The following is a 14,859-nucleotide window of genomic DNA, read 5'->3' on the forward strand; positions in this document are numbered from 1 at the left end:
CTCTTTCCAAAACCCTATAGCCCTGGGTTATGGGATTCTTGGTTTGAGCTTCCTGCATGTGAATAGCAGGTGAGTGAGTTGTCATCGTGGGTCAGTGGTGCTGCCTTTTTTGGAGACCTATTATGTAGCCTAGTTTGAGACTGTATAGCTTCATGAGTCCAAAAAGTTTGCATCAAGCTCCCAAAAAGTGTTTTTATTTACAATTGCTCAGAAAAATAAGGCCCACAAGTGTGATTTATAGCCCAGTGCATACACAATAGAGTCCCCAGTGTATTAGGGTATGTGGTTCATTCTAGTATTACAAAAAGCCTTCCTGGTCTATACTAGTACATTAGGTCTACATAACTACATTGCACAGAGGGGTGAAAAATCCACAGCACTGAGCAGTGTAGTTAAGCCAATCTAATTCCCCATGGAGACAGTGCCATGTTGAGAGAAGAAATCTTCCCTCGACCTAGCTACTGCCTCTTGTGGAGGTGGATTCTGTAGGCTGATGGGAGAACCCCTCCTGTCAGCATAGGTAGGTCTACGCTTTTAAGTGTAGACAAGCCCTCAGTAAGGCTCTCTATTCCCAATGCTGGGTACCATCCTGGTGTCCTGTAGAGCAACTTGGGTGCTCCCAAGTCACATATAGCTAGAGGCCAGGGATTCTCAGCCTATAAATTATGACGATGAAGTGGGTCACTATAAATCTTCAATACGAAGCACTGCTGCTGTAGGTCCCTGCTGGCTTTTGTGGATTGTGAATTCCCCCTTCCTAGTTCCAGCAAAATTGCAAACTCCAGGCAAGCAAAAAAGGTGACTGGCATATCTTGATGTTTTGTGTTCAAATCGCTCTTCACAACTTGCCTCATAAGGAGGCTTTTTTGATACAGAACTATGTTTCATAAGTATATCCTCTCCTGCTGCGATCTCCTGGGAATTCTAGTAAACTAGGTGGAGTGCAAGGTTGCATTGTGTTGCTTTCCTGAGTTTTTGTTACTCTTGGCCCGGTACTGTTAGCTTGTTATGGGGGTGGGGAGTGGAAATCAGACTGGCTTATTTCTATTGTATACAACCGTTGAGATGGGCTGAGAACTTCTGTAGGTTCTGTCTAAATACAGTCATGGAAGTTTATAGTACAGAAGGTATTTTATTCATGTAACTACTTGTGTCTGGAGCAGTTGCTTCCAGCTGAGATCAAGAGACTGCAGTAAAGCTTTTTGTTTGTGCTCCTAGGGCTAAATTATAGCACTGTACAAATATTAACTAAGTCACAGTTACACTTGAGGGATTTTTAACACATCACAGTATGTCTTTAGCCTGTTAGCACTGAAAACTTCACTTGATTGCTTCCCTACTCCTGTTCAATACTGACTGGTTATGTGAAGGCATGGAGTCTTGCTATCTCCTCTGCATGAATTTGCATCACTCACTGCTCATCACTTTCCCAATATCCACAGGGTGGGTTGGCAGGGACTGACTGGGTGGGAAAGGAGAGAGCTCACTGGAACAGGCCCCTGACTTTGCTTTTTTCTTTCTGTGTAGCTGAGGAAGTGGATCATCCACCATCTGACATGGGGATGGGGGCTGACGTTCTGGAATCTGGAGACACCACGCCCCCCACCAAGAGGAAAAGCAAGTTCTCGGGCTTTGGCAAGATCTTCAAACCTTGGAAGTGGAGGAAAAAGAAAAGCAGTGAAAAATTCAAGGAGACTTCAGAAGGTAAAGCATCGGGCTTAGTGCTGGTCTTGAAGTTTGGTTTAAACACTTTTCCCCACTGGGGAAGCACATGCCAAGTTGTTTCATCCTTTGCTATTGGCCATCAGAGCAGTAGCGGCTTTGGGTGAGCTGCAGAGGCTGGCTGAAGCCTTGTGTCCCAGTGCTGGTATGACTGGGATCAAAGCTTAATTCTTTGCCAGTGATGGAACAACAAATTCACTGATCAGAGGGCTCAGCTACTTGGCTCCTTAAAACCGCCGCTTAAAGATCTTTTAACTGTAGAAAACAATATTCTGAAGAGTGTTAAAGATGTAAGATTCCTTTGCTGAAAGGAACTTCTCCAACGAGGCTTAGGCTGGAGGAATGACTGTTCACTGCTCTAGCACTATATTCTGGTGTGTAAATACAGGCCCCAGATAGGTTACTTTTTAACCCCCTCCCTCTTCTTCCTTCATGCAAAATGCAGCAACTTGAGCCATTTTTATTTCATCCACAGAGCCAATACATTTAAAAACAATTCTTTTGAAACCCTCCTCTTGCCCTGTTTTCTGAGTGCTTTTTTTCAATTTAATATCAGTTTTAGAACGAAAGATTTCTATGCGAAAGCCAAGAGAGGAGCTGGTTAAAAGAGGGGTTCTGTTGGAAGACCCTGAGCAGGGTGAGTTTGGAAATGAACTGTCATCCGCCTATCTGTGTTCTGTGTAGCTGGTCTGCTGCTGACATAATCCCATCCTTGTTATTGTACCTTTTAAAAAATAAAATAAGTTTAAAGGCTGTTTGCTAAACATGACCTCCCATCCCTTGTCTGTCCTTTGCACACACTCCCTGTCTGGCTCCTGCACCTAGCTAGGAAAGCAGTGTAACGAGGAAGAAATTCCTAAGATAAGCATTCAGTGTTCTTATGCATCTTCCTGTCTGCTGCTGGCAAGGAAATTCTGTGTCACTTCCTGTCGAGTTTGTCATATTTGTATCTCCACCCAGCCTTTGGTACCATTCCTCTATGCTCCTCTCCTTCACATTCATGCTCACTATAATCTCCAGGTTGTTCTGATCGTGTTTCAGTTTATATTCTAGCCCCAGTGAAAAATAGGCTATCTATAATATTGAATTTGATTTGTTTCTAGGACTGCAAGGCCAAATGAAAGGAAACAAAAATTCAGTACGGCTTTTGAGCTGCTTGTTTAGAGGCATTCCATCAAGGAGGTGATAGGTGTCTTTTACGTGCCTCTGAGACAGGCCTGTAATAGGGGCATTAATTTCTGGGCTCCTCCTTTGTCAGAAAATTGTAGCCAAACTGTAGGAAAAGCAGCAAAAATGATTAAAACAATCCATGAGGAAACATTCTAGCGAAATAGGGTGAAATATGACTGAAGTAGTCCATGAGTATTTGAACCTTGTAAACACCAAGTTAAGGGAGGAATTTTGTGTTCAAAGGTGTGTAATGAGAGATCATGGGATGAAACTGAGGAAGCGAAAACATAGGCTTGATATAAATTTCCCAAGACAGAGAGAGATGGCAGATGGGGAGAGTGTTCCAAGGTGTAACAAGGGGGTGGCATGCAGGAGTGTTGGTAAGATATAGAATTTTGTGTTTTGGCAGCAGTCACATGACCTGGGTTAGGAAGTGGAGGAGACAGTTACAATAAGATTAAACAAAGTGCTAGAAATAAAGTGTGGGACCAGGCGAGCACTGTCAGGTGGATAGATTTTTTTTTTTTTTAAAGCACAGAAATTAGAGATGGACTCTTTAATATTTTTGTTGCAAATCAGTGGAAGGTTTCTACAATTGGTTGCACTTTTAAATCCTGCACTCAGAAGATCAGTGTATTTTCTGAAAGATAAGTGTTGGGGAGAGGAGAGAGAGAGTTTTTACCCACTTGCATACCCTCTGCTGGCTTCTGGGTTCTGACAGTCAGGTCTTAGTGGCTCATTTTAATAAACTTCTTTGCTGTCCTTTATTCAGTTCTATACAACTGCCTTGTGTCTAGTATTCACATTACAAATTGCAAATAGTGCAGGCAAAACTCTAAATTGTAACATAAATAAAGGAGAGCAGCTGGCCGGGGTAGCGAGGATGTGAAGGTAGGTGGAGTCGTGGCAGATACAGGAGGGCCGTGTGGGGAAGAGGTAGAGAAGGTGGTTTATCCACACTGGGGACATAGGGAGTGAGAACCAGATGAGCAAGGGCAGCAAACAAAGTCCCTGAGGCAGGCTGGCCCAAGCTCATGGAGGGCTTTAAAAGCAAAGACGACCGTTTTGAACTAGATTATGGAAAGCCTCTGGAATTGAAATGGCTGGGGGTGAGGGAATGAGAAAGCCAGCAGCGCAGCATTCTGTAAATGCCGGAACCTGGAGAATATGGGAAGGCATTAGGAGAGAGTTTGAATAGCTGAGGAGGGGCAGAGGGGTGTAATATCTAGGGAATGGTCTGAGGGGGATGATGGGCAGATTGACAGATTCTTAGGGCAGTGTTTCCCTGTGTGAGGGAACTCGTACGGAGGGCATGAAGGACTAGTCAGATGGGCCTCTGGATTGTCCTCCAGAGTCCTGGCTTTAATTTTAAAACTGAAGTCTCATGTTTACAAAGAAAACAATAAAAACACTAAGGCCATGTCTGCACTACTGGCGCAACAGTGGCACAGCTATGTTGCTGTAGTGCCATACTGCAGACCATTCCTACAAAGACGGAAAAGGTTTCTCCATCAGCATAGGTAATCCACCTCTGAGTAGTGGTGGTTAGGTTGACGGAAGAATTCTTCCATTGATTTAGCCATGCCTACGCTGGGGGTTAACTTGTCTTTACTGTGCTCAGAGGTGTGAAGAACCGTAGCTATGTCAACCTAACTTTTAAGTGTAGACCAAGCTTAAGCAAATTTAACGAACACAGCAATATCTGCCTGAGTTCTCGGAGAGGTTGAAACCATAGCTGAGAGTGAAAAAAAATATGTCCCATCAAGGTGACAACTAAGGCTATGTCTACACTACAGCTTATGTCAGCAAAATTTGTCACTCAGGTGTGAATAAATCACCCCCTGGAGTGACACAAATTCCACCGACACAAGCGCTTGTGTGCACAGCGCTATGTCAGTGGGGAGAGCTTCTGTAATACTATATGGCAGGGCTGAAGGGGTGTGTGGCTGGCTTTGTTTTCCTAAAGAAATGCTCAACTTTCAGAGTTTAGGGAACACTGCTCTAGGAGACATGGTAAGAAGTAGTGAGTTTTGAGGTTGACAAAGGGTTTGGAAACGTGTGCTGGACCTCAATCAAAAAGGAAGGTAGGCGAGATGGGACTTTAAGGAAACTCCTCATCCCCATTGTTTAAGTGTTTCGGACTGCTCATCATTCTCCAGGGCAAATGCTACAGGAGCGCCATGTACAAACCAATATGGAAGGTGTCAGTGCCCCGGGAACACTGACTGAATCTTGTTGTCAGAACAAATCTATTGTACATACAGTGGAAACCTGGCCAGCATTTTGAGTTCTGTAATGCAGCAGAGTATAGGGGTTTATTAGAAAGCCCTTAAAGTAAGCTGATCTAGAAGGCTACCCAGAGCTTGATTGCAACTGGTCCTGGACTGCTGATCATGGGATAGTGCTGGCCTTGAGGGGGATCCTAACTTTGAACCTTGTAAATATGTTTCTTTGTAAATGAGTCCATTGTATAGGAGACTGATGGGGGAATAAACAGATTGTTGGAATAAATGATACTGCACACTGGAGTTACAGGAGATTAGGCCCTATACTGTCTTTTAGCACATTGTTGAAATCAAGAGCTCCAAACTAACTTGGTGCTGATGTTACCATGTGCTATTTTATGCAGAAAGTAATTCTAGGACCAGATATTCCAGAAGTAAAAGGAGTGTTGTGGATACTTGCATATTTTTAAATAGACAGTCATTAGCAATCTATTGTCAGTTCACTGCCTATCGATAGGTGTGTATCTTCTCAGACTTCAGATCATAGAATCGTAGGACTGGAAGGGACCTTGAGAGGTCATCTAGTCCAGTCCCCTGCTCTCATGGTAGGACTAAGTATTCCGTATCCTTTGCCTTTTCTGATGGTTTTCTGTTCATTCCCCACCCCCTCACAGATGGAGAGGAACCAGAGAAACTCAGCCATACTGCATTGAAGAATGGGCATACAGTCCCCATTGGTGGTTCTGGGGTGTCAAACTTGGCCCACCTGGAGGAAGAGGTTGGGAAGAAATCAAGTCTTAGAAAGTCTGTTCCAGTTGAGGAACCAAAGAAAAGACCAGGTAGGAAATCAGGCTCTCTTCAGTTTCTCACAAAGAAATATCTGTTTTGAAGTCTCTTCTCTTGGGTCCCCTCATTCACCAATCTCTATAAGCACTTGTTTTGTGTTTCACTTTGCAGGCTCATCCAGTAGCAATCCCAGTTCAGAAATGGAGCCTCCTCATGAGCCGCATGCACCCAAACAGCCTTTGCTTCCTCCGAAGAGACCCTTGTCCTCTTCTCAGGAGGCAAGTGATGTGCAGGTGAGGGATCCTGTCCCTGCCAGCCGCACTACAAGGACTGCATCCTCCTCTTCTGTTACTGCCGCCACCAGCATATCAAAGACGATCAATTCCACAGTCGCCCCTTGCCCAGCCCCCAGGACTGTGCCCCCTGCTCTTGCCAGCACTAACACTACTGCTACCACAAATACAACCAGTGTGGTGCCTGCCAAACAGCCCCCCATCCCGCCCCCGAAGCCTGTGAACAGAAATAGCAACCCTTTAATAGGTAAGTGTCGTCTTCTTTGCAAGTGTCTGTCAGTCAAACCTAGGATGCTCTTTCGTTCTTTGAGATTGCAAACTCTGTTTGGAAGGGAAGATTTGTGTTGCTGTGTTCATACAGTAGCATGTCTTGAATGTCTGTGAGCTAATCAAGGATCTTCAAAGCTTGACCACTGGACAGGTGTGGAAACTGGGTGAGCTCTGTTGATGCTGGTTCCATCAGCACAGGGCAAATGTTAATTACTTTCAAGTGGCTCTACAAATTGAACAATCTGCCTAGCACAGATGTATCCAGCAGCTGATCAAGGGAGGCAGTCTCTAGTTTTTCTGTTAAGGGTAGTGATTGAGATTAAAAATCACTGTTGTAATAAAGCGTCTTTAATCTTCCACCAATACGGGAACTTATCAGCTGTGCTGGACTGGAAGGCTTGGGATTGTTAGTGGGTGTTAGAAAGCTTTCACCTCTAAATCACCAGTTTATATAGTCAGTGGAAGTTGATGGTTACAGCTGTTTGGTGTCCTAATGAACTGGTAAGTCCCAGTGGGAAATTCCACATGACAAATCACTATGGTATTTGGCACGGATTGGTGCCCTTGCTGCCAGTTGCAGCAGCAAGGCAAAGGACTCGGAGTGGACCATGGAGTCTGAACTGCCCCTTTGCTTCTTGAAGTGCTTCCTCAAAGTGCATTGGCAAAGCAGGGATGTTGAGGAAGCATGCCCCCCTTGCTGCTATGGATAAACTGAGAAATTCAGGCTGCAGGGCTGCCCATCTGGCAAATCGTATAGCACTACATTGTAAATTTAAGAGCTGATTCTTCCCAGTCCTGGTTAAGTAAAGAATTAAATGCATCTATTTCCAAACCTATTTTAACAGAACGTGTTGGGGGGAGTTTCTTGCCATGCAGTTAGCCCAATATTAAGTATTGGTCTCTTAGATGCCTTGGTTAAATCTTGAGTAAGTCACAAGTGAAATGTGTTAAGTGGACTGAATGAAGCCGTTAAAGGACAATGCACTGCACAGCTAGTCTTTGGACAGGAGTAGCAGGGAGTGCCACAGATCAGGACTGAGATGTATGGGCAGAGCTGTGAAATGAATCCATCACTAGTGGTGGCTGGGCTTATGCAGGTCTTGTTTGGGAGGCATTGGCAGAGCTGTGTCGAGAAAGCCAGCGCAGGACCTACTTGCAGTAGGTCAGTGCTTTTGTTTCCACAAGCAAATAACGCTACTTCTCCAGACTAAAAAATAAATACGAACCAAATAGTTCAGTTTTTCTGCTCTGGGATGCGCTCTGCTCTAGCAGGTTTTATAGTTGAACTTTGCATGGCATTAAACTGCTGTTTGCCAGATAATAAAAGTCTGACTGTTCCTGTTGTGCACGCAAGGAAATACCTTCTTTGCTTGCTTAAGCAACACAACATGGGTGGTATTTGAAATGCACCAGCACTAATTGCAGGCAGTGCTGAGGAAAAAAATGTAATGAAAGACAGCAAAGTGTCCTACTGCTGCTATCCCCAGGGTAGGGCCTTAGACACCTCTGGCAGAGGGTGTGGAGGGAGTGAGGAGTTACATGTAAGTAGAGCTGAAGAGCTCTGCACCTGTTTTGCTTGCTTTGCCTGTTGAGAATCCCCATTCAAACAGGGACCAATTTCACAATTGTACTCTGTACAGACCTGCATTTAAATACTCAACACAATGCTGCTGTTTCTGATACAAAAGTACTGAAAGCAAGATTGGAGTTAGTCCTTTTGCAGTATCAAACCTGCATAGTTTCACTAATGGGTGAAATTGAAGGGACGTGTGTTTGGATGGTGTAAACACCAAGGAGGGGAAGAAAATATTTAACGGATAGTAAAGGTATAACTAGGAACAATGGATTTGAATTAGGCAAAGGAATATACAGCCTGAATGTCAAGAAGTGTTACCCAATGGTGAGATTGGGGAATAGGCTCCCATAGGAACTGGTGAAAGCCCCATTGACTGACAGAATAAAAACTAGGTAACAGAGCACAAAATGGAAGGGAACAGCCCCGCACTGGAAAAAAGTGACCATGGCTAACATAACCAGTCTCTTTCATCTCTGCTTTCTCATTCCATACGCTAGGCTCCTATGCTGCTGGCCTCTTAAATGACACTTTGCAGCAGGATAGGCTCAAGAAATGCAAACTTTCACATAACTTAACTTGTACCCAACAGTAGTTCACAGTGTATGCATGGATTCTGTCAAGGCCACGCCAGGTACAGGGGCAGCTGTCGTTCACAGCAAAGTGGCTAATTTAGCTTTTACTAGAGCAATCTGTTGGCTTCTGTGTTGGGTCAGAGGAGTTTGTACTGTCCTGGGTGCAGTGAAACTGATTTTTAGCCCAGTGAGAAAGACCCCTTTGCCTTACTCATGACCGGAGACGGATTGGATTCACAGGACACTTGCAATAGGGCCTAGTCCTGTGGGTGCTCTACTTTTCTAACCCCCATTTATGGGAGGTGCTGGCTACTTGGCTCCTCTCAGAATCAGGCTCTTAATACCCAAACGTGACCTCTTAGGGCTGATCCTATGTGGCTTTGAGCAGCACTGAAAGCAGAAGCCAGTGGGAGCTGAAGACACTCAGCACTAGACAGGATCCTGGCCTTAATCTGTAAGGGAAAAGTCTGTGTATTCGAAACATCTGAAAAATGTGTCCACTTCTGTATTACTGCAGTCTTCCCAGAAAGCACAATCTCATCTCTTGCTGCTGTTTGTGGTTCTGCAGCACCACTGGACTGGGAGCTCTTGTTCCAGATCTGGGGAATGTGTTGATACAGATGTGATTGTGGCGGTGAAAACAAGCAGACACAGAAGAAAACGGATGTTTTCCAAGCAATTTGGTAGGAGGGAAATTGATCTTTCAACCCTAAGAAGCTGCTACTGCATAAATATTAAAGGCCAAAAAGCCACTGCCGAAGAGCTCAGTGCGTGACTTTTTTAATCCCACTCCCGCCTGCTCCTGCTATTATGGCAGTGGGTCCCAAGGGACCCACGGGATCCCAGTCCCACTGCAGGGCTCTGCACTAGTCCCGTGCAGGGCTCTGCACTGTAGCAAGAGTCCAATGTCCTTTTTAAACACTGGGTGTTCTCCTGTAGGACAGAAGTGATATACCAAGTGTGAGGTCTCCAATTTTGGGAGCCACTACTGAAGACTATATTTTCTGGATGGGGTACATTACATTTGGGCCCCAGCCCTCTTCCCCTAGTCACATTGTTCTCGTCATTCTCTTCTTGATCAGCATCAAACAGCACAGACCCCTGTGTTAAATTCAGGCCTGCCCCACAAATCGGGAAGGGACTTTCCCAGCTCTAGATTTTATGGGTCCTATAAACCCCTCTGGACACATGATGATTTATGTCAGCTCTGCCTTGGATACTAGTGACCACAGTAGAACCATAGATGCGGGGTAAGCTGGTAACAGGATTTATGGTGACCCCCAGTGTTGAGTCCATATGGAACAGGGAAAGCACTTTCATGCTGGAGAGGAGTGGCTAACAGTAATGTTCTCTGTGGCTAAGTCTGGCAGCTAAACTGAGTGTGAGCATGTTGGCGTTTCACTCCCACCGACTTTTATCTTCAAATAGCGGTACTCTAAAAAGTGTTGTATGAAAGGAAAAGCTTTAAGTCCAGGGTTTTGTTGGGGATGTTGTATCAAATTCCATTGTTGGGTGATGGCTGTAAATACAGGCACAAAGTGCCCTGGTTGCATTCATTCCTTTAAGTGAGCAGCATACTGATCCGCATGTCCTGCACCTGCCCAAGGAATGCTGTTGTTCCTGGAGCTGGCCCTACTGTTGCACTCTCGCCAAGCCAACCTTTCATGCAAAGCAGCAAGACAAGCAGGAGCTCTTCCAGCCTGCTCACTCTTGGCTGCTGTCCTGACTTCTGACCTTAGTACCTAGAAGAGCAAGTGAGAAGCTTTGCCACCCAGTTACAGGATGGATTTGATTTAAATCACTAGTCAGGAAGACTCGATTTAATCATGGTTTTCTACATAAAAGTGCATTCTTGTTGGTTGTTATAACCTTAATACATATTCTTCACAACTCAGAAATAGCTGTAGGTTTCATTTTTAGAAGATACACACTATACATTTTTAAAGTGATTTATTTTGAAAACTTTTCAGATTAGTTTTACATCTATATCAGAAAATGAATTATTGTTTGGTTATTTCATTTACCAGAGGTAATTGAAGCAGATATTTATGAAGTCATTGGGAGGTGAACTATCTCCAATTCAACAGATTAATCATTAATATTTGGAGGATTTTCTTGCCATACTGTATTAGGAGGAGAACATCACTAGACAGACATTTAAATTGTTTTATTTAACTAAAACAACAATGTTAAGTATTCTGGATTTTTTTCTTCAACAGCAAACATATAATAGTTTAACAAAAAAGCATATGTCCCTTGCTTCTCACATTTATCTCCAGACTTCTTCTTGTCCAGATCTATTCTGCCCCCAATAATCTTCTATTCATTGAACTTTTTTAAACTTTGCACTTTTAGAGAGGTAAGAAATTGACTCTGTGTACACAAATTTGCAGAGGAACAATAGAGTTGAGGTCTGTTATTTCTCATCTCTATATATTATTTATTTATTTTAAAAAGCCTTTTTGCTGTTAACAAGCATGTTACCTTTGGAGACACAAATCCACAGTTTGAAAACTGCAAAATTAAGCATCTCTGATGGTATCTTCTAGACTGAGTTCTGAGTCCCATTGGGTAGGTAGAAAGATTAACCTAAATAATCTGTACAGAAGCCCCTGGAACCCCATAAAATTGGGTCCCTAATCCATGAACTATTGGAACACATCTACAAAACTTTTCTTAAACATTACATGAATGTATTGTCTCATACTATAGAATTAGAATTTATAATCCCTATTCCATGATGAAATATCTTTTGAGCTATAATGTATCTTAATTAAAACTATCTTTAGATAGGTTTTTCCTCAAAAAGCATTTTATAAAAAAAAATTATTTAAATAAAAAAATCTGATTTTATTTTTAAATAATTGATTTTTATCCACCCTGCCCAGTTACCTCTGGCATCTGGCTTTAGGGAGCAAGCAGCTTAGACTGCAGGAGGTCATATGAACTGATCAAGGTCTCAGTGGGTCAGAATCTGCCTGCTTCTAACCACTGGATCCTGATCAGGAGGCTTTCTGTGCTCAGCCAATGGATGAGTGAGGGGTCCAGGGCTATGGCAAAGCCCTAATAAAATGTGGGATCTCTCTTCTCTTCCAGCTGAACTGTCTCAAGCAGTGAACAGTGGTATGGGCTTATCAAAGCCTTCCCCGCCCCTACCACCCAAGAGAGGCATTCCATCTAACATGGCACCCTCGCTGGAGTCAACTGCTGCCTCGAAACCACCAAGTGATAGGGTAGTGACAGCTACTCGTCCCGCATCGATACCAGTGCATATCACCGTGTCTCACCCGCCACCGTCGCCTTCTCCACCATTGCCCAGCCACATACCTCCTGAGCCCCCGCGCACGCCCCTGCCTGCCTCCAGCCCTGTGACGGAACCCCAGCTCTCCCTGGAACTGCTCAAGGAGACCTCTCCACAGGAAGATCTCAGGTCACTGGAAGCGCCCAAGCGGGCGGCAGAGCAGGGGTTCGGAGAACCTCACGTGCCAACGCGGCTGCTCCAAGTCCCACTGCACATCCGGATCCAGCAGGCGCTGACAAGCCCCCTGCCAGTTACTCCACCTGCAGAGGGGTCGCACAGGGCTCACTCGCTGCTCTTCGAAAATGACAGCCTCTACGAGGACAACAGCACCCTGGGCCGGGCCAGATCACTGCCAGTCACCATCGAGATGCTGAAAGTGTGAGTGCAGACTCTGTGCATGCAGGAGCACTGACGGGTAGGGGGACAGCCGGGCACACAGCAGCCTGCACTATGGTGTGGGAACGCTGCGCTCCATGTCCTTGTGCAAGACCTATGATTGTGGAAAGTGCCACAGGAATTGAGTGTTCGGAGAAGTGGGGGTCACCTTGGTACGCTAGGCAGGAAAAGCAAAAACAGTTCAGAGGAATCTAGGTATTTAATTTCACCAATGAGACAAAGTGAGATCCTCAGTTTCTTCATTCATCCATGACCTGCTTCTGATGACCTAGAGTAGGGGTGGACAAACTACGGCCCACAGGCTGGAACTGGCCCCTCAGGGCTTTGGATCTGGCCCATGGGATTGCCACCCCCATGGCGTGGCCGGCACCATGTCCCTGCGGCCCGGGGTGGGGAAGGGGGACAGAGGGCTCTGCGTGCTTCCTTCACCTTTGGGTTCCACACCCGAAGCTCCCATTGGCCGCGGTTCCCTGTTCCTGGCCGATGGGAGCTTCGGGTTTGGAACCCATAGGTGAGGGCAGTGCACGGAGCCCTCTGCCCCTCTCCCAGGGGCCGCAGAGACATAGTGCCAGCCGCTTCCAGGAGCGGCGCGGGGCCAGTGCAGGCAGGGAGCCTCTCTCAGCCCTGCTGCACGCTATTGCCACCCCAGAGCCATTCCAGGTAAGCGGTGCTGGGCCGGGGGCCGGAGCCCGCAGCCCGAACCCCTCCTGCACCTCACACCCCAACCCCCTGCCCTGAGTGCCCTGCCGCACCTGTCCTGCACCCTAACCCCCTGCCCCAGCCCTACATTCATGGCCCTGCATGCGATTTCCCCACCCAGATGTGGCCCTCGGGCCAAAAAGTTTGCCCACCCCTGGCCTAGAAAGACTGCTTGAGATTTGATGTGGTCATTCCCATCCCTCCACCCTCCCCCCCCTCACACACACGCACTCTGCTTGCGTTCGGCAGCAGGTTTGAATCCTGAAACCCCAAATGGGGTTGGCTGGTGATAGGGGGTGAAGGGGTTAGCCCCAAGTGTCTCAGACAATGCATCTCCTTGAATTGGTGCTTGCTGAGCCCAGAGTCCTTCCAACTTTTCAGGAAGGAGGGATGAGGCAGGGATTGCAGCACAGGCCTGCAAGCAGAGCTCCTTCAACCTGCCACAAAGCACCCAAGGAAGCTTCTTGACTTGGGCTCCTTAACCCCTTAAAATTCATTTGAAAATCCCACCTGTAATCTCTGTCTCAGTTGCTGCAATTCATGAATGTTTAAAGCACGTTGACATCCCTGGAGGGAAGGTGCTACAGGAGGGTAAGGAAATCTGAATACTCTTGCTCGTAGTTCAGCAGGGCTTCCACGAGAGAGTGTGGGGTAAAAGGGGGGCAGCAGCCCCAGGCAAACTGCCATTGGCAAGGAAAGGGTTACAGCCCTAGTGACCTGCCTTCCATAGAGAGGCTTCAGTTTAAATTGTCATTGGGGCTGGCCTGACCTCAAAGTGAATCATTGTCATTGTTAAAAGAAATAATAATTGTGCGCGTTTTGTTAGTCCAGATGATGATGAAGAGGAGGAGGAAGCTGACCAGGAGGGCGAACGGAGTTCAGGTCCTCACGTTTACATTGGAGATGCACCATCTGTCACGATCATTCCTAGGCTAATGCCACAGCCCCTGCAGGAGGAAGAGGAGGGGATGAGTGATTCGGACTCGGAGGGACCCATCCTGTATAAGGATGAGGAAGATGAAGAGGATGATGAAAGCCATAACAGTAAGGTTTCACTGTTGGGAGGTCAGTTTTATTCCTACACACACAACTGCACTTAGCCACGTCAAGAGCCACACCAAAAGTCTGGTCCGTACAGTGTCCCAAAGTGTTAGCCTCTTGGCTTCCTCATAGGCTGCTTACCCACAATGTGGGAAGTAATGCACCCTCGAAAACATAATCCCAACTGTCCATACAAAATGATGGGGACTGTTATCACTCAAGGAAGAGTTCTTGGAGTCATCGTAACTTTTCTGAAAACATCCACTCAATGTGCAGCGGCAGTCAAAAAAGTTAACAATGTTAGGAACCATTAAGAAAGGGATAGATAAGACAAAAAATACCATAATCCCACTAATTTATGGTATGCCCACACCTTGAGTACTGTGTGCAGTTCTGGTCGCCCCTTTTCAAAAAAGATACAATTTGGAATTGGAAAAGGTACAGAGAAAGGCAACAAAAATATTAAGGGAGTGGAACAGCTTCCATATGACGAGATTAAAAAGATTGGTGCTAGCCACTTTAGAAAAGAGACAACTAAGTGGGGGGAGGGGGAAATATGATCGAGGTCTATAAAAGTACGAATGGTGTGGAGAAAGTGAATAGGGAAGTGTTTAGCCCTTCACTTAACACAAAAATCAGGGGTCACCCAATGAAATTAATAGGCAGCAGGTATAAAACAAACATAAAGAAGTACCTCTTCACACAACACACAGTCAACCTGTGGAACTTGTTGCAAGTGGATATTTTGAAGGCCCAAAGTATAACTGGGTTTAAAAAAAAAAAAAAAAAAAGTTAGATACGTTCATGG

General features: G+C 45.6%; 1 protein-coding gene across 8 annotated transcripts in view; it reads left to right on the top strand.

Annotated features, from left to right (window-relative positions):
• The window catches only part of PHACTR4 (phosphatase and actin regulator 4), a 100,497-nt gene that overhangs the window by 77,769 nt on the left and 7,869 nt on the right, over positions 1 to 14,859 (top strand). For 4 of the 8 annotated variants that reach the window (XM_038377772.2, XM_038377773.2, XM_043506125.1 and 1 more), the window contains 6 exons: positions 1,528 to 1,704; positions 2,279 to 2,359; positions 5,792 to 5,956; positions 6,075 to 6,443; positions 11,711 to 12,293; positions 13,837 to 14,054. In XM_038377772.2, the coding sequence (XP_038233700.1) occupies positions 1,528 to 1,704; positions 2,279 to 2,359; positions 5,792 to 5,956; positions 6,075 to 6,443; positions 11,711 to 12,293; positions 13,837 to 14,054 (1,593 nt within the window). The remainder of the gene's footprint in view (positions 1 to 1,527; positions 1,705 to 2,278; positions 2,360 to 5,791; positions 5,957 to 6,074; positions 6,444 to 11,710; positions 12,294 to 13,836; positions 14,055 to 14,859) is intronic. The other 4 variants (XM_038377775.2, XM_043506126.1, XM_043506127.1 and 1 more) reach the window with 1 other exon arrangement.

The sequence above is a fragment of the Dermochelys coriacea genome, chromosome 19 (genome assembly GCF_009764565.3).
Source record: "Dermochelys coriacea isolate rDerCor1 chromosome 19, rDerCor1.pri.v4, whole genome shotgun sequence".
Classification (NCBI taxonomy): Eukaryota; Metazoa; Chordata; order Testudines; family Dermochelyidae; genus Dermochelys; species Dermochelys coriacea.